Source organism: Scyliorhinus torazame, chromosome 3 (genome assembly GCF_047496885.1).
Source record: "Scyliorhinus torazame isolate Kashiwa2021f chromosome 3, sScyTor2.1, whole genome shotgun sequence".
NCBI classification, from domain to species: domain Eukaryota; kingdom Metazoa; phylum Chordata; class Chondrichthyes; order Carcharhiniformes; family Scyliorhinidae; genus Scyliorhinus; species Scyliorhinus torazame.
This window is the reverse complement of record NC_092709.1, coordinates 3,236,303-3,260,572: the sequence shown is the minus strand read 5'-3', so window position 1 is coordinate 3,260,572 and position 24,270 is coordinate 3,236,303. Positions and strand designations below refer to the sequence as shown.

The 24,270-nt window shown below is 53.0% G+C and overlaps 1 protein-coding gene across 8 annotated transcripts in view; it reads right to left on the bottom strand.

Moving 5' to 3' along the window:
- The window catches only part of LOC140408248 (sodium/hydrogen exchanger 9B2-like), a 261,503-nt gene that overhangs the window by 20,292 nt on the left and 216,941 nt on the right, over nucleotides 1-24,270 (bottom strand). For all 8 annotated transcript variants that reach the window (XM_072495199.1, XM_072495192.1, XM_072495196.1 and 5 more), the window contains one exon: nucleotides 15,753-15,861. In XM_072495199.1, the coding sequence (XP_072351300.1) occupies nucleotides 15,753-15,861 (109 nt within the window). The remainder of the gene's footprint in view (nucleotides 1-15,752; nucleotides 15,862-24,270) is intronic.

The following is a 24,270-nucleotide window of genomic DNA, read 5'->3' as shown; positions in this document are numbered from 1 at the left end:
CATGGGTTCATAAAGGGCAGATCGTGCCTCACTAATTTGGTGGAATTTATTGAGGACATTAACAGTGCGGTAGATAATGGGGAGCCAATGGATGTGGTATATCTGGATTTCCATAAAGCCTTTGACAAGGTGCCACACAAAAGGTTGCTGCATAAGATAAAGATGCATGGCATTAAGGGGAAAGTAGTAGCATGGATAGAGGATTGGTTAATTAATAGAAAGCAAAGAATGGGGATTAATGGGTGTTTCTCTGTGGCAATCAGTAGCTAGTGGTGTCCCTCAGGGATCAGTGTTGGGCCCACAACTGTTCACAATTTACATAGATGATTTGGAGTTGGGGACCAAGGGCAATGTGTCCAAGTTTGCAGACGACACTAAGATAAGTGGTAAAGCAAAAAGTGCAGAGGATACTGGAAGTCTTCAGAGGGATTTGGATAGGCTAAGTGAATGGGCTAGGGTCTGGCAATGTTGACAAATGTGAGGTTATCCATTTTGGTAGGAATAACAGCAAAAGGGATTATTATTTAAATGATAAAATATTAAAACATGCTGCTGTGCAGAGAGACCTGGGTGTGCTAGTGCATGAATCGCAAAAAGTTGGTTTACAGGTGCAACATGTGATTAAGAAGGCGAATGGAATTTTGTCCTTCATTGCTAGAGGGATGGAGTTTCAGGCTAGAGAGGTTCTGCTGCAATTGTATAAGGTGTTAGTGAGGCCACACCTGGAGTATTGTGTTCAGTTTTGGTCTCCTTACTTGAGAAAGGACGTACTGGCACTGGAGGGTGTGCAGAGGAGATTCACTAGGTTAAACCCAGAGTTGAAGGGGTTGGATTACGAGGAGAGGTTGAGTAGACTGGGACTGTACTCGTTGGAATTTGGAAGGATGAGGGGGGATCTTATAGAAACATATAAGATTATGAAGGGAATAGATAGGATAGATGCGGGCAGGTTGTTTCCACTGGCGGGTGAAAGCAGAACTAGGGGGCATAGCCTCAAAATAAGGGGAAGTAGATTTAGGACTGAGTTTAGGAGGAACTTCTTCACCCAAAGGGTTGTGAATCTATGGAATTCCTTGCCCAGTGAAGCAGTAGAGGCTCCTTCATTAAATGGTTTTAAGATAAAGATAGATAGTTTTTTGAAGAATAAAGGGATTAAGGGTTATGGTGTTCGGGCCGGAAAGTGGGGCTGAGTCCACAAAAGATCAGCCATGATCTCATTGAATGGTGGAGCAGGCTCGAGGGGCCAGATGGCGTACTCCTGCTCCTCGTTCTTATGTTCTTATTTCTGCCTGGGTTTCCTCCGGGTGCTCCAGTTTCCTCCCACAGTCCAAAAATGTGCAGGTTAGGTCATAGGTCACAATAAATTGCCCTCTGGTGTCCAAAGGTGTGTAGGTTAAGTTAAGGGGTTATTGGGACAGGGTGGGGGAGTGGGCCTGGGTGGAGTGCTCTTTCAGAGGGTCAGTGCAGACTTGGTGGGCTGAATGGCCTCCTTCTGCACTGCACGGATTCTAGATTCCCTTTAGATGTGGTTGATGTTTGTAAACATTGTGGTTTCAGCACTTAGACTTACTCATCCCTGAAGAAGATGAATGAAGCAAGGCTTACAGCTGCTTTGTGGAAGCTGTTGATCTCAGCCCACTACCAGAAATGAATGAATGGGTTTCAGCAAGTGGATCCGAGGAATTTAAGCACAAGTCACAGCTGTTCTCTCTTCAGGAATGGACAGGTGAGGCTTCCAGGTCAGTGTTACAGCTGTAATATTTTCACTGCCTCTATCTAGACAGCTCTAACGTCCAGCCAGGGGTCTTTTTTCAGGGGATCCCTGTGGGGGCCTCCCTAGTTAAGGGGTCTCTGTGGGGGGGGGGGTTCCTTTATTGGGATTCCCAGGGGGTGGGGTCTCTGTGGGAGGTTCCTTTAGCTAGGGGACCTGGAGGGGGGGGGTGTCTCTCTAATTAGGGGATATCTGTGCTGAATTCTTTTAGGGGGTCCCTTTAATTAGGGGGGGTGTCTGGGGATAGTGACTTCAGCTAGGGGTTCCCTCGGGGGTCTCCATAGTTAAAGGGTCCCTGGAGGGGGGAGTAAGGGAGTCTGTGGGGCGGGGTCCCTCTATTAAGAGGATCCGGAGGAGGGTTGTCTCCCTAGCTAGGGGGTTCCTGCGGGGAAGTCTCCCGTTTTAAGGGATCTCTGTGGGGGTGGGGGTGGAGTGTGGCTCTTGGATGGTCTTTGGGGGCATCCCCTTCAGACTCCCTAGACCCACTGTGAGGTCCACCACGTCAGGCTCACGTTCGGCCAGGCCTGTTGTAAATCCTGCACATGTGTGATTCCCGGTCCAGAGGATCGGAGAATCACGCAGGGCTGGAGAATACGGTGCACGGCCCACTAAGTGGATGCAAATGGGTCATTAAGATTCACTTTAGCCATTAGCATCCTCCTGCTGGCGCAAAACCCGATCCCACCGTCAACGAGGAGCAGAGCACAGTGGTCAGTGCAGCGTCCGGCGCAAATCTCAATTTCGGCCGGATGGCCGGTTCTCAGCCTCATCACGATTCGTGATCGTGGTGGAGAATTTTGCCCAATGTCAGCCATTCATTTTGGTACTTCTTCCTTCTTGGCTTGAGATGTTTTTCCCTGGCGAGGTCGTCTACTTTTTCTGCGGACTCAACATCAGTTCAGAATCACAGCAAAGGATGTGCCAATCACTCACTTCTTTCAGCCGTGCACTCGTCGCTTCCAGCCGGGCACTCGCTGCTACCAGCCCAGCACTCGCTGCTACCAGCCCAGCACTCGCTGCTACCGGCCCAGCACTCGCTGCTACCGGCCCAGCACTCGCTGCTACCGGCCGGGCACTCGCTGCTACCGGCCGGGCACTCGCTGCTACCGGCCGGGCACTCGCTGCTACCAGCCCGGCACTCGCTGCTACCGGCCGGGCACTCGCTGCTACCGGCCGGGCACTCGCTGCTACCGGCCGGGCACTCGCTGCTACCGGCCGGGCACTCGCTGCTAACGGCTGGGCACTCGCTGCTACCAGCCCAGCACTCGCTGCTACCAGCCGGGCACTCGCTGCTACCAGCCCAGCACTCGGTGCTACCGGCCGGGCACTCGGTGCTACCGGCCGGGCACTCGGTGCTACCGGCCGGGCACTCGGTGCTACCGGCCGGGCACTCGGTGCTACCGGCCGGGCACTCGCTGCTACCGGCCGGGCACTCGCTGCTACCGGCCGGGCACTCGCTGCTACCGGCCGGGCACTCGCTGCTACCGGCCGGGCACTCGCTGCTACCGGCCGGGCACTCGCTGCTACCGGCCGGGCACTCGCTGCTACCGGCCGGGCACTCGCTGCTACCGGCCGGGCACTCGCTGCTACCGGCCCAGCACTCGCTGCCACCGGCCGGGCACTCGCTGCTACCGGCCGGGCACTCGCTGCTACCGGCCGGGCACTCGCTGCTACCGGCCGGGCACTCGCTGCTACCGGCCGGGCACTCGCTGCTACCGGCCGGGCACTCGCTGCTAACGGCTGGGCACTCGCTGCTACCAGCCCAGCACTCGCTGCTACCAGCCGGGCACTCGCTGCTACCAGCCCAGCACTCGGTGCTACCGGCCGGGCACTCGGTGCTACCGGCCGGGCACTCGGTGCTACCGGCCGGGCACTCGCTGCTACCGGCCGGGCACTCGCTGCTACCGGCCGGGCACTCGCTGCTACCGGCCGGGCACTCGGTGCTACCGGCCGGGCACTCGCTGCTACCGGCCGGGCACTCGCTGCTACCGGCCGGGCACTCGCTGCTACCGGCCGGGCACTCGCTGCTACCGGCCGGGCACTCGCTGCTACCGGCCGGGCACTCGCTGCTACCGGCCGGGCACTCGCTGCTACCGGCCGGGCACTCGCTGCTAACGGCTGGGCACTCGCTGCTACCAGCCCAGCACTCGCTGCTACCAGCCGGGCACTCGCTGCTACCAGCCCAGCACTCGGTGCTACCGGCCGGGCACTCGGTGCTACCGGCCGGGCACTCGGTGCTACCGGCCGGGCACTCGCTGCTACCGGCCGGGCACTCGCTGCTACCGGCCGGGCACTCGCTGCTACCGGCCGGGCACTCGCTGCTACCGGCCGGGCACTCGCTGCTACCGGCCGGGCACTCGCTGCTACCGGCCGGGCACTCGCTGCTACCGGCCGGGCACTCGCTGCTACCGGCCGGGCACTCGCTGCTACCGGCCGGGCACTCGCTGCTACCGGCCCAGCACTCGCTGCCACCGGCCGGGCACTCGCTGCCACCGGCCGGGCACTCGCTGCTACCGGCCGGGCACTCGCTGCTACCGGCCGGGCACTCGCTGCTACCGGCCGGGCACTCGCTGCTACCGGCCGGGCACTCGCTGCTACCGGCCGGGCACTCGCTGCTAACGGCCGGGCACTCGCTGCTACCAGCCCAGCACTCGGTGCTACCAGCCGGGCACTCGCTGCTACCAGCCCAGCACTCGGTGCTACCGGCCGGGCACTCGCTGCTACCGGCCGGGCACTCGCTGCTACCGGCCGGGCACTCGCTGCTACCGGCCGGGCACTCGCTGCTACCGGCCGGGCACTCGCTGCTACCGGCTGGGCACTCGCTGCTACCGGCCGGGCACTCGCTGCTACCAGCTGGGCACTCGCTGCTACCGGCCGGGCACTCGCTGCTACCAGCTGGGCACACGCTGCTACCAGCCGGGCACTCGCTGCTATCAGCCGGGCACTCGCTGCTACCGGCCGGGCACTCGCTGCTACCGGCCGGGCACTCGCTGCTACCGGCCGGGCACTCGCTGCTAGCGGCCGGGCACTCGCTGCTACCGGCCGGGCACTCGCTGCTACCGGCCGGGCACTCGCTGCTACCAGCCGGGCACTCGCTGCTACCGGCCGGGCACTCGCTGCTACCAGCCGGACACTCGCTGCTATCAGCCGGACACTCGCTGCTACCAGCCGGGCACTCGCTGCTACCGGCCGGGCACTCGCTGCTACCGGCCGGGCACTCGCTGCTACCGGCCGGGCACTCGCTGCTACCGGCCGGACACTCGCTGCTACCAGCCGGACACTCGCTGCTATCAGCCGGGCACTCGCTGCTACCAGCCGGGCACTCGCTGCTACCAGCTGGGCACTCGCTGCGACCAGCTGGGCACTCGCTGCTACCGGCCGGGCACTCGCTGCTACCGGCCGGGCACACGCTGCTACCGGCCGGACACTCGCTGCTATCAGCCGGACACTCGCTGCTACCAGCTGGGCACTCGCTGCTACCAGCTGGGCACTCGCTGATACCGGCTGGGCACTCGCTGCTACCGGCCGGTCACTCGCTGCTACCGGCCGGACACTCGCTGCTACCGGCCGGGCACTCGCTGCTACCAGCCGGACACTCGCTGCTATCAGCCGGACACTCGCTGCTACCAGCCTGACACTCGCTGCTATCAGCCGGACACTCGCTGCTACCAGCCGGACACTCGCTGCTACCAGCGGGGCACACGCTGCTACCAGCCGGGCACTCGCTGCTATCAGCCGGGCACTCGCTGCTACCGGCCGGGCACTCGCTGCTACCAGCTGGGCACTCGCTGCTACCAGCTGGGCACTCGCTGCTATCAGCCGGGCACTCGCTGCTACCGGCCGGGCACTCGCTGCTACCGGCCGGGCACTCGCTGCTACCGGCCGGGCACTCGCTGCTACCGGCCGGGCACTCGCTGCTATCTGCCGGGCACTCGCTGCTACCGGCCGGGCACTCGCTGCTACCGGCCGGTCACACGCTGCTACCTGCCGGGCACTTGCTGCTATCAGCCGGGCACTCGCTGCTACCAGCCGGGCACTCGCTGCTACCAGCCGGGCACTCGCTGCTACCAGCCGGGCACTCGCTGCTACAAGCTGGGCACTCGCTGCTACCAGCCTGACACTCGCTGCTACAAGCTGGGCACTCGCTGCTACCGGCCGGTCACACGCTGCTACCTGCCGGGCACTCGCTGCTATCAGCCGGGCACTCGCTGCTATCAGCCGGACACTTGCTGCTACCAGCCGGACACTCGCTGCTACCGGCCGGGCACTCGCTAACAGCCGGTCACTCGCTGCTACCAGCCGGACACTCGCTGCTACCAGCCGGACACTCGCTGCTACCGGCCGGACACTCGCTGCTACCGGCCGGACACTCGCTGCTACCGGCCGGACACTCGCTGCTACCGGCCGGGCACTCGCTCCTACCGGCCGGGCACTCGCTGCTACCGGCCGGGCACTCGCTGCTATCGGCCGGGCACTCGCTGCTATCGGCCGGGCACTCGCTGCTATCGGCCGGGCACTCGCTGCTACTGGCCGGGCACTCGCTGCTACCGGCCGGGCACTCGCTGCTACCGGCCGGGCACTCGCTGCTACCGGCCGGGCACTCGCTGCTACCGGCCGGGCACTCGCTGCTACCGGCCGGGCACTCGCTGCTACCGGCCCAGCACTCGCTGCTACCGGCCCAGCACTCGCTGCCACCGGCCGGGCACTCGCTGCCACCGGCCGGGCACTCGCTGCTACCGGCCGGGCACTCGCTGCTACCGGCCGGGCACTCGCTGCTACCGGCCGGGCACTCGCTGCTACCGGCCGGGCACTCGCTGCTACCGGCCGGGCACTCGCTGCTAACGGCCGGGCACTCGCTGCTACCAGCCCAGCACTCGCTGCTACCAGCCGGGCACTCGCTGCTACCAGCCCAGCACTCGGTGCTACCGGCCGGGCACTCGCTGCTACCGGCCGGGCACTCGCTGCTACCGGCCGGGCACTCGCTGCTACCGGCCGGGCACTCGCTGCTACCGGCCGGGCACTCGCTGCTACCAGCTGGGCACTCGCTGCTACCGGCCGGGCACTCGCTGCTACCAGCTGGGCACTCGCTGCTACCGGCCGGGCACTCGCTGCTACCAGCTGGGCACACGCTGCTACCAGCCGGGCACTCGCTGCTATCAGCCGGGCACTCGCTGCTACCGGCCGGGCACTCGCTGCTACCGGCCGGGCACTCGCTGCTACCGGCCGGGCACTCGCTGCTACCGGCCGGGCACTCGCTGCTAGCGGCCGGGCACTCGCTGCTACCGGCCGGGCACTCGCTGCTACCGGCCGGGCACTCGCTGCTACCAGCCGGGCACTCGCTGCTACCGGCCGGGCACTCGCTGCTACCAGCCGGACACTCGCTGCTATCAGCCGGACACTCGCTGCTACCGGCCGGGCACTCGCTGCTACCGGCCGGGCACTCGCTGCTACCGGCCGGGCACTCGCTGCTACCGGCCGGGCACTCGCTGCTACCAGCCGGACACTCGCTGCTACCAGCCGGACACTCGCTGCTATCAGCCGGGCACTCGCTGCTACCAGCCGGGCACTCGCTGCTACCAGCCGGGCACTCGCTGCTACCGGCCGGGCACTCGCTGCTATCAGCCGGGCACTCGCTGCTACCGGCCGGGCACTCGCTGCTACCGGCCGGTCACACGCTGCTACCTGCCGGGCACTCGCTGCTATCAGCCGGGCACTCGCTGCTATCAGCCGGGCACTCGCTGCTACCAGCCGGGCACTCGCTGCTACCAGCCGGGCACTCGCTGCTACCAGCCGGGCACTCGCTGCTACCAGCCGGGCACTCGCTGCTACCAGCCGGGCACTCGCTGCTACAAGCTGGGCACTCGCTGCTACCAGCCTGACACTCGCTGCTACAAGCTGGGCACTCGCTGCTACCAGCCTGACACTCGCTGCTACAAGCTGGGCACTCGCTGCTACCGGCCGGTCACACGCTGCTACCTGCCGGGCACTCGCTGCTATCAGCCGGGCACTCGCTGCTATCAGCCGGACACTTGCTGCTACCAGCCGGACACTCGCTGCTACCGGCCGGGCACTCGCTAACAGCCGGTCACTCGCTGCTACCAGCCGGACACTCGCTGCTACCAGCCGGACACTCGCTGCTACCAGCCGGACACTCGCTGCTACCGGCCGGGCACTCGCTCCTATCAGCCGGGCACTCGCTGCTACCGGCCGGGCACTCGCTGCTATCGGCCGGGCACTCGCTGCTATCGGCCGGGCACTCGCTGCTACTGGCCGGGCACTCGCTGCTACCGGCCGGGCACTCGCTGCTATCAGCCGGGCACTCGCTGCTATCAGCCGGGCACTCGCTGCTATCAGCCGGGCACTCGCTGCTATCAGCCGGGCACTCGCTGCTATCAGCCGGGCACTCGCTGCTATCAGCCGGGCACTCGCTGCTATCAGCCGGGCACTCGCTGCTATCAGCCGGGCACTCGCTGCTATCGGCCGGGCACTCAAAGGAACAAAGGAAATAGACAGGAAGAACTCTTACATACAGCTGATAATGGATAAAATTGGGCATAAAAACAAAAGGGGAGATAATTGCTTAGTAATACATGACTTAGTATTGTCATGAGAATGTCACTTTAAGAAATGTCTGTCTGCTCATGTTACTGCAGTGATGTCAGAGTGTGGGTGGAGCTGAGCTCTGGCTCTGCTTTTTAGTTTCGCTTTGAGAAAGCTTGGGTGTGTCTGTGTTTTTTTGGTTTCGTTTTTCAGTGTTGGAGCTGAAGCCAGACAAAGCAGGTGTACTGCTGTTCTCTCTGTCATGAAAATACTATCTCTTGACCATTTGGTGAATTCATAATTATAAATGTTTTCAGTAGTGAATGTAAACCTGATGTGCTTCTGTTAAAAGGTGTTTCTTTTGTCTTCTGGATGTTGTTTGGGAAGTTATTAAGGATTACGTAGAGTTGTATTCTTTGGGGGTTGTATTTGAATTGATGGTTGCTGAGATGTTCACTGTATGTTTTAAAAAGGTTGACGTGAGTTCATAGATTCAAAACATTGTTTTGCTTTAAACAATACTTTTCGATTTCTGCTGTGCCACACCTGTAGAGTGGGCCGTGTGCTCCCCATGCCACAATCTATTAAAAAGTTGTGGGTCAGGTGAACTCTATTATACACTTTGGGGTTCTCTAAACCCTGGCCCATAACAAATTGGGGGCTCGAGGGGGATAAAAGTCTACCTATTGGATTGGCTTAGTGAACTAAAGACAGTGAGGGGTGAGCATATTGTGGTTGCTTTTCAGGTGTGGTGTTTTAGTTTAAGTAGGGAGTGTGTTGTGGACAATGGCTCTTTCAGAGGCTCAGATGTTTTTGGGGGTGGAGATGGTCAGGCGCGGTACCTTACAGACAGAGACTAAAAGCAGACTGTTAGATTTGGTAAAAACATTGCAGTTAACATTACCTGACAAAATGTGAAAAGATGAGGTAATTATGGCGGTGGCTAAGCATTTAAAGTTGCCTGAGATACAGTCTGACTAATTAGAAATGGCAAAGATCCAGTTACAACTTAAACAAATGGAACATGAGAAAGAATTAAAGCAGCTTGAATGCGAAAGAGATAGAGAGGAATAAGAAAGCGAGAGAGAAGAAGAAAAGAAAGAATAGCCCAAGCAGAACAAAAAGAAGGAGAAAGGGAGATACAGATCAGGGAAAAAGATAAAGAGAGATAGTTTAAACTTCAGAAAATGGCCATGAAACATGACAATCAGTTAAAATTGGCAGACGTAAAGGGAAACATACAGTTGGATGATAGTGATCAGGATAGTGAGAAAGAGCATCATAGTCGAAGGCTTGGTGGGGATCTATTTAAATATGTCCAAGCATTGCCAAGGTTTGACGAGAAGGAGGTGGAAGCCTTTTTCATTTCATTTGAGAAGGTAGCTAAACAAATTAAATGGCCACAGGACTGATTCAAACAAAGCTGGTAGGTAGGGATAGTGAAGTGTTTGCATCACTACCGGAGGAGAAATCTGGGACGTATGAGGAGGTGAAAAAATCCATCTTGGGGCATATGAACTAGTGCCTGAAGCCTACAGACAAAGGTTTAGATATTTAAGGAAAGAATTTGATCAAACATACATGGAGTTTGAAAGGCTCAGAGTAATTTTGATAGGTGGATAAGGGCTTTCAAAATAGACAAAATGTATGAAGCTCTCAGAGAAATTATACTTTTGGAGGAGTTAAAAATTCAATTCCTGATGTAGTGAAAACTCATGTGGAAGAACAGAGGGTTAAAAATGCGAGGTTAGCAGCAGAAATGGCAGATGATTATGAATTAGTTCATAAATCAAAGCTTGGTTTCCGACATCAGTTTCAGCCGGTGAAGGATAGAAACCGGGGACATGAGAAATACTCAAGTGGTAAAGGTGATCTGATGGGAGATAATAAGGAGAGTGCACCTCAGACTAAAAAAGAAATCCAGGACGGTGGAAAAGAAATGAAAAGTTTCAAATGTTTTCACTGTAATAAACTAGGCCATGTAAAGTCACAGTGTTGGTGGTTGAAGAAAAGCACTGGGAAGGTTGATGTGGTGACACAGGATAAGACAGTGGGGTTTGTGAAAGTGGTAAAGGAAAGCCCAAGTGAAGCTAAGGAGGTCAAAAGATTGTACAGCCTGATCAAGAGGTGATTGATAAGAAGGTGCCAGATCTCTTTAAAGAATTTACTTGTGTGGGTAAAGTTTACTCATGTATATCAAGAGGAGCAGGTAAAGAAGTCACAATTTTAAGAGATACAGGAGCTAGTCAATCTTTAATGGTAAGAGGTGGGGAGTTATGTAGTTTGGGAAGAATATTGCCTGAAAAGTTGGTAATATGTGGAATTCAGGGTGAGAGGAGTAGTGTTCCATTCTATAAGGTAAGGTTGGAAAGTCCAGTAAAAAGTGGTGAAGTGGTCGTAGGAGTAATAGAGAAACTATCTTGTACAGGAATACAGTTTATCTTGGGTAATCATATAGCTGGATCGCAGGTGGGAGTGATGCCTACTGTGGTTGATAAGCCAGTGGAAAATCAGACAACTGAAGTGTTGAAGGACGAATATCCTGGGATTTTTCCGGATTGTGTAGTAACAAGGTCGCAAAGTCACAGGTTAAGACAAGAGGAGAAATCAAAAATTGAAGATGACTTTGAAGTGCAATTATCCGAAACGACTTTTGATCAGATGGTTGAAAAAGAACAAGAACAGGTGGAGAATGAGGCGGATATTTTTAGTTCAGGCAAATTGGCGATGTTACAACAGAAAGATGTAGAAATAAACCAGATATATCAGAAAGCATACACGAAGAGGAATCTGAGTGGATACCAGAGTGTTATTACCGTAAATGTGATGTCTTGATGAGAAAATGGAGACCTTTACATATGCAGGCGGATGAAAAGTGGGCAGAAGTTCATCAAGTAGTATTGCCGGTAGGGTACAGAAAGGAGGTGTTGCGAGTTGCACATGAGATACCAGTGGGAGGTCATTTGGGAAAAAGGAAAACTCAAGCTAAATTCCAGAAACATTTTTATTGGTCTGGACTACATAAAGATGTAGTTAAATTTTGTCAGTCATGTCACACATGTCAAGTGATAGGGAAACCTCAAGCAGTGATAAAACCAGTGCCCTTAATACCCATTCCAGCATTTGAGGAACCTTTTACAAGGGTCCTAATTGATTGCGTAGGACTGCTTTCTAAAATGAAAATTGGGAATCAATATCTTTTGACTGTAATGGATGTGTCTACTAGGTTTCCAGAGGCCATTCCAGTACGTAATATTACAGCTAAAAAGATTGTGGAGGAGTTACTTAAATTCTTTACTAGATATGGACTACCCACAGAAATACAATCGGATCAAGGATCAAATTTTACCTCAAGGTTATTCAAAGAAGTTATGGATAGCTTCGGAATAAAACAATTTAAATCAACTGCGTACCATCCAGAATCGCAGGGGGCGTTGGAAAGGTGGCATCAGACATTAAAGGCAATGTTGAGGGCTTATTGTTGAGATTATCCAGAGGAATGGGATAAAGGAATTCCATTCGTACTGTTTGCAATTAGGGATGCACCTAATGAGTCAACCAAATTTAGTTCTTTTGAACTAATTTTTGGTCATGAGGTAAGAGGGCCGCTTAAATTGATTAAGGAAAAATTGGTGACCTGAGAAATCGGAAATTACATGATTGGAATACGTATCAAATTTTAGGGAACAATTAAATAAAGCAGGTGAATTGGCTGGACAACATTTAAAAGTTGCACAAAATGTGATCAAACGGGTAGCGGACAAGAAATCCAAAGTTCGTAGTTTTGCCAGTGGAGATAAAGTTTTAGTGCCAGTGGTAGGGGAGCCTTTAAAAGCAAGGTTTTGTGGACCTTATCAGATTGAAAGGAAATTAAGTGAGGTGAATTATGTGGTAAAAACACCAGATAGAAGGAAGACTTACCGAGTGTGTCATGTGAATATGCTTAAAAGGTACTTTGAAAGGGAAGGGGAGAAAAAGGAGGAAGTTTTAATGATTCTAACTCAAAGTGGTGAACCAAATCCAGATGACTGTGAATTTGACATACCTCAAATTAAATTGGAAAATGAGGATATTCTTAAAAATTGGGATAAATTGTTGAGTTACCTTCCAGAGGAAAAACAAACTGACCTGAAAGAGTTATTGATATCACATGGGCAAGTTTGTGGAGATAAATTGGGAAGTACTTAAATGGCTTTACATGATGTAGATGTGGGAAATGCTGTTCCAATCAAACAACATCCATATAGACTTAATCCTTTAAAATTGGCACAGGTTAACAGAGAGATTGAGAGTATGCTTAATAATGGCATAATTGAAATGGGTTGCAGCCAATGGAGCTCACCCATAGTGATGGTACCCAACGGTTGTGTGTGGACTATAGAAAGGTTAATGCAGTTACAAGAACGGACTCTTATCCTATCCCTCGTTTGGAGGATTGCATTGAGAAAGTGGGACAATCAGCTTTTATTTCCAAACTGGATTTACTTAAAGGTTAATGGCAGGCACCTTTATATGAAAGGGTGAAGGAGATTTCAGCTTTTGTGACTTAAGATGGTATATACCAATTCAAAGTTATGCCATTTGGCATGAAAAACGCCCCAGCCACATTTCAACGGTGAACTAACAAAGTTGTTTCAGGATTACCCAATTGTGCGGTATACATCGACCATCTGGTAATCTTCAGCCAGAGATGGAAAGAACATTTAAAACATCTGATGGAGTTATTCGATCGACTTCAGGAGCGGGTTTGGTGATAAACCTAGCCAAAAGTGTATTTGGAAAAGCCCAAGTCACTTTCCTTGGCCATACAATCGGACAGGGTGGAATGGTCATACGGGATGTGAAGACAAGTTATTGAGGAGTTTCCAATACCTTCATCACAAAGGGAAATAATGCGATTTCTTGGCATGAGTAGATTTGATCGAACAGTTGTGCAGAAAATTTGTAGCGTGATTGCTCCACTGATGGACTTGCTGAAGAAACGTCAAAAATTTCAATGGACAGCGGACTTTCAACAGGAATTTGACTGCCTGAAAGCTGTGATAACCAATGCTCCATTGTTGGAGAATTACAATCTGTGATGAGATTGAACTAAAGTATCTGACTTTGAAGAGACATGCCGAGGCGGAGAGAAATGGACGGATCGTGCAGAGACCTTCTTGAAAATGAAAAATCGCTTATTGTCACAAGTAGGCTTCAAATGAAGTTACGGTGAAAAGCCCCTAGTCGCCACATTCCGGCGCCTGTTTGGGGAGGCTGGTACGGGAATTGAACCGTGCTGCTGGCCTGCCTTGGTCTGCTTTCAAAGCCAGCGATTTAGCCCTGTACTAAACAGCCCCTTAACAGTCCTTTTTGTTCAAAGAGATTGTCAATCGAGAAAGATTTCAGTTGGGGGAAGAAGAACAAAAAAAAAATGGACTAAATTATTATACCTGTTTGCGTGCGTTGTTTTTTGAAACGAGAAACTATATTTACTGTGTGCATTTCTTAAAGGATAGTGAGAAGGTGAAAAATGAAACCATCTTGAAGTTAATGATTTATTTATTTTTTTCTTGGCGGGAGGCGTCATGAGAATGTCACTTTAAGAAATGTCTGTCTGCTCATGTTACTGCAGTGATGTCAGAGTGTGGGTGGAGCTGAGCTCTGGCTCTGCTTTATGGTTTCACTTTGAGAAAAGCTTGGGTGTGCTGCTGTTCTCTCTGCCATGAAAAGACTATCTCTTAAGCATTTGGTGAATTCAGAATTATAAATGTTCTCAGTAGTGAATGTAAACCTGATGTGCTTCTGTTAAAAGGTGTTTCTTTTGTCTTCTGGATGTTGTTTGGGAAGTTATTAAGGATTACTCAGTGTTGTATTCTTTGGGGGTTGTATTTGATTTACAGGTCGCTAAGATGTTCACTTTATGTTTTAAAAAGGTTAACTTGAGTTCATAGAATAAACATTGTTTTGCTTTAAAAAATACTTTTCGATTTCTGCTGTACCGCACCTGTAGAGTGGGCCGTGTGCTCCCCATACCACAATCTAGTAAAAAGTTGTGGGTCAGGTGAACTCTATTATACACGTTGAGGATCTCTAAACCCTGGCCCATAACAGTATTGTTGAAATAAAATAAATGGTGTTGCATCTTTTTGCCTCCCACTCATCAGCATTCTGGGGCAGGATTCTACCATAATCGGCGGGGCGGGCAACTCCGGTGGGACGGAGTGGCGTGAACCACTCCGGTGTCGGGCCGCCCCAAAGGTGCAGAATCCTCCGCACCTTCAGGGGCTAGGCCGGCCCCGGAGTGGTTTGCGCCCCGCCGGCCGGCGGGGAAGGGGCTTGGCACCACGGCAACCAGCGCTGAAGGGCCTCCGCCGGCCGGCGTGAGTTGGTGCATGCGCGGGAGCGCCAGCGTGTGCTGGCGTCATCCCCGCGCATGCGCAGTTGGCTTCGTTTCCGGACCGGCAATGGTGGACTGCTACAGCCGCCGGTGCAGAACAATAGAGTGCCCTCACAGCACAGGCCCGCCCGCGGATCGGTGGGCCCCGATCGTGGGCCAGGCCACCGTGGTGGAGCCTCCCGGGGCCAGATCCCCCCGCGCCCCCCCCCCCCCAAGAACCCTGGAGGCCGCCCGAGCCGCCATGTCCCGCCGGTAAGGGCCTACTCCAATTTACGCCGGTGGGACTGGCAAAAAACAGGCGGGACTGCAGGCCGGCGAATTCGGGTAGCCCCGGAGCCCATTGAGTCGCGCCAGTCCCCGCCATTCTCCGATGCGGGCGGCGCGATTCACGGCGGGCCTATTTTTGGGGGGCTGGAGAATTTGGAGGACGGCGGGGGCGGGATTCACGCCGACCCCCGGCGATTCTCCGACCCGGCGGGAGGTCGGAGAATCCCGCCCCTGTTATATATTCACATATAGGATGTTGTCCTTTGCAAACAGAAAAAACATGTCCGTGCATTGCACCTTATTCAACTAAAGAAAAGCTTTTGGGTCAACCATTCCTTGGTTCATTCGCCGTGGCAATATCTTGATCAATCAAAGTCGACCTGCCTGGTTTGAATTTAAACCAAAATCTGGCAGTACCTGTTGCATTCTCCATGGGAAAGCTTCTACCAATCAGGGTCCACTTGCCAAACTACCAGCACCATCTTCTTCCCCTTTAAAGTTGCTGTTCAGATGCAGGCAAGGCTGAAAACTTTGACAGAATCTTTTTTTCAGCAAAAGGAAAGATTTTGAATATTGCAGAAAAGAGAGATGTTGCTGAAACCATCGAACTGGAGTGGAAGCAAGTCACCCTCAATCCTGAGGGCCTAGCTCAGAACAATCACTCATAGAAAGAGAAAATAAAGTAAAGCTCTGCCAATCCACCCTTTTTAAACTGCCTGCAATATCAGACGTCAGTGGTCACCATTGTCAGTTGGAACTCTGGGATCATCTTAAATCAAACATTAAACTTCTTACCAACTGTATATGGGTTTAGCGAAGTCACAGATATCTCTGCTCCAATCAGTCCAAACAGCAATGGCTGGAAGATGGCCCAGGCATTGGAAGTGATACCTTCAGCTCCACCCTACCATCAAAAAGTTAAAAGTAACTGTTGCAAACACATGTCAATTTAAAGGAGATAAATGACATTAACAGACAACCTTCGAACACAACATTACAAAGCATTCCACACATCGTCCAAATCATCTCCTGAAAAGATCAAATCCTCAAGGTCAGCTTCCACATGCACAAGAAACTGTTTGACCGCTTTATACTCCACAAATATATCCAACGCTGCAAAGTGGTTGTTTGGCAAAGTATTCAATTACAGTATTTCATATATTTGAACACTGGGCAGACTTAAACCATTGTCTTTGCATCGTTGCCCCATCCAAAAGGAGTCCCATACCTTTGGCTCCAGAGCCTTGCTTTGGCAGGTTGCAATCTTGATGTTCCCTTACTATTACATATACTGTCCCTTATCACATAATCTCAGCTGTGAAGCACTATTTGCACAGGTCGCCACTGCTATAATCTAACCGTGATCTACACAAATCTTAGCTCGATAATGAGTTTCTCCAACAACTATTGCTAGTCTGTTGGTTTATCCCTATGGAAACTCCAAATCATTCATAAATGCTAATCCTCACTAACACAAGCCAGTATGGTTCACCCCATATTGCTTTGGTAACCTCAGAATCAAAGTGAGGTGGGGTGAAATGGTGGTGGGCTGTAAACTAGAAAGGTTACAAAGATAGAGAAGAAAGACTATTACAATATGTCTTAAATACAAGGGAATTTACTTTGTATCATTGGATTCCGGGGGCTAAGACAAGCAGAAGCGATGAGGACTTGTAACAAACTCTATTCCATAGTTACCAATTCCATCCCTCTCCCTGGCTACTGTTTAAGTTGAACCAGGCCGTGGTGAGATATTTAACCCAGAGGCGAGATTTAAGATGTCGAAGATTCTCTATTTCCACCTCTATAATGTTGCCTAACTAACCCCTGCCCCTGTCTCAGTTCGCCTGCTGTTGAAACCCTTGATCATGCCATTGGTAACTCTAGATTTGACTATTTCAATGTATCCATGGCTGGCCTCCTACGTTCTACCCTCTGAGAATTGAGGTCATCCAAAACTCTGCAATCTATGTCTTAACTCTCAAGAAATCCCACCCACGGACTTCCGGTTGCGGCGATGACCAGCTAAGCCGCACGTTTCGGCCACTCCAGCTCGAACGGACCTTCGGGCTCTTTTAAAAGCCCCAACGGGGAATTTTTTCGGGACGAAACCCGGTGTGGGGTGAGACAACAGGGAGTCCCCCCCAACGAAAAAGAAAAATATCGACGGCGGCGGCCAGATCGCGAAGAATCCTCGAGGACAGGGGTAGAAGAAAAAAGGAGCAAGATGGCGGCGGAGGGAGCCCAGGCGACATGGGGGCCGGACCAAGACGAATTTTTGGGAAGGTGTGTGGAGCTGCTTAAGAAGGAGGTGCTGGCCCCGATGCTACAGGCAATTGAGGGGCTTAAGGAGGCACAAAAGACCCAGGAGATGGAGCTCCGCGTGGTGGAGCAGAAGGTGACGGACAACGAAGATGAGATCCTGGGCCTGGCGGTCAAAACGCAGACGCACGAGGCGCTCCACAAAAAGTGCATTGAAAGGACTGAAGTCCTAGAAAACAGATCACGGAGAAAGAACCTTCGGATCCTGGGTCTCCCCGAGGGAGTGGAAGGAGCGGACGGCAGGGCTTACGTGAGCACGATGCTACGCTCGCTAATGGGAGCTGAGGCCCCCTCGGGCCCCTTGGAAGTGGAAGGGGCTCATCGGGTCCCTGCGAGGAGACCAAAGGCGGGAGAACCACTTAGGGCGACGATCGTGCGATTTAATCGCTTCAATGACAGAGAGGTGGTTCTGAGATGGGCGAAAAAGGTACGAAGTAGTAGATGGGAGAATGCGGTGGTACGGGTGTACCAGGATTGGAGTGCGGAGGTGGAGGAGAAGGAGGGCGAGTTTTAATCGAGCCAAGGAGGTGCTACACAAGAAGGTGGTGAAGTTCGGAATGCTGCAGCCGGCGCGACTGTGGGTCACGCACCAGGAGAGGCATCACTACTTCGAAACGGCGGAAGAAGCATGGACCTTCATTAAAAACGAGAAACTGGATCAGAACTGAGGGACTGATGTTAGAGGGGAAATGACAATGCCGATGTATATAGAGATGTTAATTGGGGAGGGGGGGCACACTAAGAAATGTGGGCGCCGGTGGAGGGGAAGAAGAGACATAGGCGGGGGATGGGGAATGGGAGTGGGGCGGCAGAGGGAGCTGCGCCACAAGGGGCGGGACAACCATAGAGAATACGGGGCTTACTGTTCTTGTTCCCGCGCCAGAAAGATGATGGCGGGAAGATAGGCGCAAGGTAGATGGGAGTTCCCCACACGGGGGGGTCAAGGAGAGAGCGGGAGAAGCCGGGGTCAGTTGAAGTCAGCTGACTTTCGGAAGCAATATGGGGGAAGCAATCATGCTAGATGGGGATATAGCCGGGGGGGGGAGGATAACTGGGTTGCTGCTGCAGAAATCAAAGAGGAACTGGTAAAAGAAAGGGTGGTCGGGGCGGGAATGCGCTGCCTGGGGAACGGGTGGGTGCGCGGAACCGGGACGTGGGACTGGCCTAGAGAGGGTGATGGCTAGTCGACAGGGGAGGGGGGCAGGCAGCCCCCCAGTTCGGCTGATCATGTGGAACGTGAGAGGCCTAAATGGGCCGATCTAAAGGGCCCGAGTGTTCGCGCACTTGAAAGGACTGAGGGCAGACGTGGCTATGCTTCAGGAGACGCACCTGAAGGTGGTGGACCAAGTTAGGTTAAGGAAAGGATGGGTGGGACAGGTGTTCCACTCAGGGCTGGATGCAAAGAACAGAGGGGTGGCCATACTGGTGGGGAAACGGGTGTCATTCGAAGCTAGGAACATTGTAGCAGACAGCGGAGGCAGATATGTGATGGTGAGTGGCAGACTGGAGGGAATGGAGGTCGTGTTGGTTAACATATATGCCCCGAATTGGGATGATGCGGGATTTATGAAGCGGATGCTGGGACGTATCCCGGACCTGGAGGTAGGAAACCTGATAATGAGGGGGGGGACTTCAACACCGTGTTGGACCCAGGGTTAGATAGCTCTAGATCTAGGACCGGAAGAAGGCCGGCAGCGGCCAAGGTGCTTAGGGGGTTTATGGACCAAATGGGGGGAGTGGATCCGTGGCGATTTGTTAGGCCGAAGGCCAAAGAGTTCTCCTTCTTCTCCCATGTTCACAAGGTGTATTCCCGGATAGATTTCTTTGTTTTGGGAAGGTCACTGATCTCGAGGGTGGAAGGAACAGTACTCAGCCATAGCTGTTTCAGATCATGCCCCACACTGGGTGGACCTGGAACTAGGAGAGGAGAGGGAGCAGAGTTCACTCTGGCGACTGGAAGTGGGATTATTGGCAGATGGGGGAGTCTGCGGAAGGGTGCGGGGATGTATCGAAAGATACCTGAAGGCCAATGACGACGGGGAGGTCCGAGTGGGAGTAGTATGGGAAGCACTAAAGGCGGTGGTCAGAGGAGAGCTGATCTCCATCAGGGCCCACAAGGGGAAAATAGAGGCCAAGGAAAGGGAAAGACTACTGGGGAGATTTTGAGGGTAGATAAAGAATACGCGGAGGCCCCGGAGGAAGGACGATACAGGGAGAGGCGACGACTCCAGACGGAGTTCGACCTGTTGACCACAAGGAGGGCGGAGGCACAGTGGAGGAAGGCACAGGGGATGAGATATGAATATGGGGAAAAGGCGAGTCGCCTGTTGGCCCATCAGCTGCGAAAGAGGACAGCGGCGAGGGAGATAGGGGGAATTAGGGATGAAAAGGGAGCTACGGTGCGGAGAGCAGGGAAGATAAACGAGGTGTTTAAGACCTTTTACGAGAGACTTTATAGGTCCCAACCCCCGGAGGGAAAAGAGGAGATGCGGCAGTTTTTGGACCAATTAAGGTTCCCGAGGGTGGAGGAGCAGGAGGTGGAAGGCCTGGGGGCGCCGATTGGGGTGGACGAGGTTACCAAGGGGCTGGGGAACATGCAGGCAGGGAAGGCCCCGGGACCAGATGGGTTCCCGGTGGAATTTTCTAGAAAATATGTGGACTTGTTGGCCCCGCTGCTGGTAAGGATCTTTAACGAGGCCAGAGAAGGGGGGACCCTACCCCCGACAATGTCGGAGGCGACGATATCTCTAATCTTGAAGCGGGATAAAGATCCGATGCAGTGCGGGTCCTATAGGCCTATCTCACTGCTAAATGTGGACGCCAAGTTGCTAGCAAAGGTTCTGGCAACGAGGATAGAGGATTGTGTCCCGGGGGTGGTGCACGAAGACCAGACAGGGTTCGTAAAGGGGAGACAACTAAATGTCAACGTGCGACGGCTATTAGGGGTGATAATGATGCCCCCAGTAGAGGGGGAGGCAGAGATAGTGGCGGCAATGGATGCAGAGAAGGCATTTGATAGGGTGGAGTGGGAGTATCTATGGGAGGTGCTGAGGAGGTTCGGGTTCGGGGACGGGTTTGTCAGCTGGGTTAAACTCCTCTATGGGGCCCCAACGGCAAGTGTGGTCACAGGTCGGCAAAGGTCGGAGTATTTTCGACTATACAGGGGAACAAGACAGGGATGCCCGTTGTCCCCATTACTGTTCGCGTTGGCAATTGAACCACTGGCCTTAGCGCTGAGAGACTCTAGAAAAGGGAGAGGGGTGATTAGAGGGGGAGAGGAACACCGAGTGTCACTCTACGCGGATGACCTACTGCTGTATGTGACGGACCCAGTGGGGGGGATGACAGAGGTCATGCAGATATTGAGGGAGTTTGGAGATTTCTCGGGATATAGGCTTAACATGGGAAAGAGTGAGCTTTTTGTGATACACCCTGGGGACCAGAGTAGAGGGATAGATGGCCTACCGCTAAGGAGAATGGAAAGAAACTTCCGATACCTGGGAATTCAGATAGCCAGGAGCTGGGGTACCTTACACAGACTTAATCTGGCACGACTGGTGGAACAAATGGAAGAGGATTTCAAAAGGTGGGACATGCAGCCGCTGTCACTGGCGGGCAGAGTGCAGGTAATTAAGATGATGGTCCTCCCAAGGTTCCTATTTGTGTTCCAATGTCTCCCTATACTGATCACTAAGGCCTTTTTTTAAAAAATAGATAGGAGCATCACGAGCTTTGTGTGGGCAGGGAAGGTCCCGAGGGTAAGGAGGGGGTTCCTACAACGTAGTAGAGACAGAGGGGGACTGGTGTTGCCGAATTTGGGCGACTACTACTGGGCCGCCAATGTGGCGATGATTCGTAAATGGATGATAGAGGGAGAGGGAGCGGCGTGGAAAAGATTGGAGATGAAGTCCTGTAAAGGGACGAGTTTAAAAGCGCTGGTGACGGCGCCACTACCGCTCTCACCAAAAAACTTTACCACGAACCCAGTGGTGGCGGCAACATTAAGTATCTGGGGGCAATGGAGGCGACAGAGGGGTGTGCTGGGAGCCTCGGTATGGTCCCCGATCAGGAACAACCATAGGTTTGCCCCAGGGAGGCTGGATGGAGGATTCCAGAGCTGGCACCGGGTAGGAATCAGGAGAGTGGGAGATTTATTTATAGGCGGGACGTTTGCGAGCTTGGGAGCGCTTGAGGAAAAGTATAAGCTGCCCCGGGGAAATTTCTTTAGATATATGCAGGTGAGAGCGTTCACGAAACAACTGGTGAGGTAATTTCCGCTGCTCCCGACACAAGGGATCCAGGACAGGGTGCTTTCGGGGGTGTGGGTCGGGGAGGGCAAAGTGTCAGAGATATACCGGGAGATGAGAGAAGAGGGGGAGGAGTTGGTGGGCGAACTGAAGGGAAAATGGGAAGAAGAGCTCGGGGAGGAGATTGAGGAGGGTTTGTGGGCTGATGCCCTAAGCTGGGTAAATTCCTCTTCCTCGTGTGCCAGGCTTAGCCTGATCCAATTTAAGGTGCTGCATAGAGCACACATAACGGGAGCAAGGTTGAGCAGGTTCTTCAGAGTGGAGGACAAGTGTGGGAGGTGCGGGGGAAGCCCGGCGAACCACACACATATGTTTTGGTTGTGTCCGGCACTGGATGGCTTTTGGAGGGGAGTGACGGGAGTGATCTCGAAGATGGTGAAGGTCCGGGTCAAGCCAGGCTGGGGGTTAGCTCTATTTGGAGTTGCGGATGAGCCGGGAGTGCAGGAGGCGAAAGAGGCCGACGTTGTGGCCTTTGCGTCCCTAGTAGCCCGGCGTAGGATTTTACTCATTTGGAAGGAAGCGAAACCCCCCGGACTGGAGGCCTGGATAAACGATATGGCGGGGTTCATAAAACTGGAGCAGATGAAGTTTGCGCTGAGAGGATCGGCTCAAGGGTTCACCAGGCGGTGGCAACCGTTCCTCGACTACCTAGCGGAACGTTAGAGGGAAGATAGATGACCAGCAGCAGCAACCCGGGAGGGGGAGGGAGTAAATTGTTTGGGTTTTTGGAGGGGGAGAGGGGGCGGGGGGTAGTATTACTTCGTGTTATTTGGTTAGTTTACCATGTTAGTTACACAATGTTATATTGCAGTTATCATGTTACTTGTATTTTTATTTCTTTAATTTGTAAGGGAAAAAATTGTGTTTGAAAACTTTAAAAAATATATTTAAAAAAAAAAGAAATCCCATCCATCGATCCCAATTGCTGACTTACATTGGCTCCCAATTAGCAATGTCACTATTTTAATATTCTCATTGTGTTCAAATTGTTACATGGCCTTGTCCCTCCCTATCTCTGTCATTTCCTCCAGCCCTTGTCCATGTCCCTCCCTATCTGTCATTTCCTCCAGCCCTTGTCCTTTTCCCTCCCTATCTCTGTCATTTCCTCCAGCCCTTGTCCTTGTCCCTCCCTATCTCTGTCATTTCCTCCAGCCCTTGTCCCTTCCTATCTCTGCCATTTCCTCCAGCCCTTGTCCTTGTCCCTCCCTATCTCTGTCATTTCCTCCAGCCCTTGTCCTTGTCCATGTCCCTCCCTATCTGTCATTTCCTCCCGCCCTTGTCCTTGTCCCTCCCTATCTCTGTCATTTCCTCCAGCCCTTGTCCCTTGTCCATGTCCCTCCCTATCTCTGTCATTTCCTCCAGCCCTTGTCCCTTGTCCTTTTCCCTCCCTATCTCTGCCATTTCCTCCAGCCCTTGTCCTTGTCCCTCCCTATCTCTGCCATTTCCTCCAGCTCTTGTCCTTGTCCCTCCCTATCTCTGCCATTTCCCCCAGCCCTTGTCCCTTGTCCCTCCCTATCTCTGCCATTTCCTCCAGCCCTTGTCCCTTGTCCTTGTCCCTCCCTAGCTCTGTCATTTCCCCCAGCCCTTGTCCCTTGTCCTTGTCCCTCCCTAGCTCTGTCATTTCCTCTAGCCTCACAACTCTCCGACATATCTGCGCTCCTCAGATTCGGGCCTTTTGAGCATCCCCGATTTCTACTCCATCATTGGCGGTCCTGCCTTCAGCTGTATGGGCCTCAGGTTGTGGAATTACCTTAATCTCTCCAACTCACTACCTCGCTCCTCCTTTAAGGCTCTCCTTAAAGACCACCCAGTGATTTGTTTTCTTTTATAGCACTCCTGTGAAGTGCTGTGGGACATTATATTATGTTAAAGATGTTATATAAATAGAAGTGGTCTTTGTTGGTGGTTTGGGATAGGATATGGACAGCAGAGTTTGGAAGAGCTGAAGTTTACTGAGGGTGCAGATTGAGGCACCAGGGTGAGTTCTTGGCTATGTTGGTTGAGTGATGAACTTAGGCCAAGTCACTGCCCACCCAGCAGTGCCAAGGGATCTTTCACATTCCTCTCGATTAACTGATTAACGTCTCCCTCACATCTCATCCTATACACTGCCTTACCAAAACTCCCGAGTGTTAGCTAGATTATGTAATACAATCAGCCTCCTTCTGCACTGTAAAGATTCTGTGATTCTTTGCACACAGGCCTCTTGTGTACTTGCAGCCTTAATTCCTAGCATCATTGCTATCAGGGTTCCTGCAATTCCCTTTAATACATCAAGAAATGCTGAGTAGGGTATGTAATATTCCAAATGTGGCTCTATTAATGGTTTGTATAAATTAGAATAATTTGTTTTAATTTATAATCGCATTAAAAAAATATTAGTTCATGGGATATAGACTTTGCTGGCTAGGCCAGCATTTATTGCCCATCCCTAATTGCCCTCGAGAGTTGGTGAGAGATTTCTTGTGATGTAGGTACACCCACAGTGCTGTTGGGAAATGAGTTCCCTGAATTTAACTCAGCGACTGTGAAGAAATGGCATGCGGATTGAAGGGGAACTTCCAGGTGCTGGTGTTCCCATGCATCTGCTGCCCTTGTCCTTCGAAGTGGCCGAGGTGGCAGGTTTGGAAGCTGCTTCCACAGTGGCCATTGGTGGAGGGAGTGAATGTTTAAGATGGTGGTTA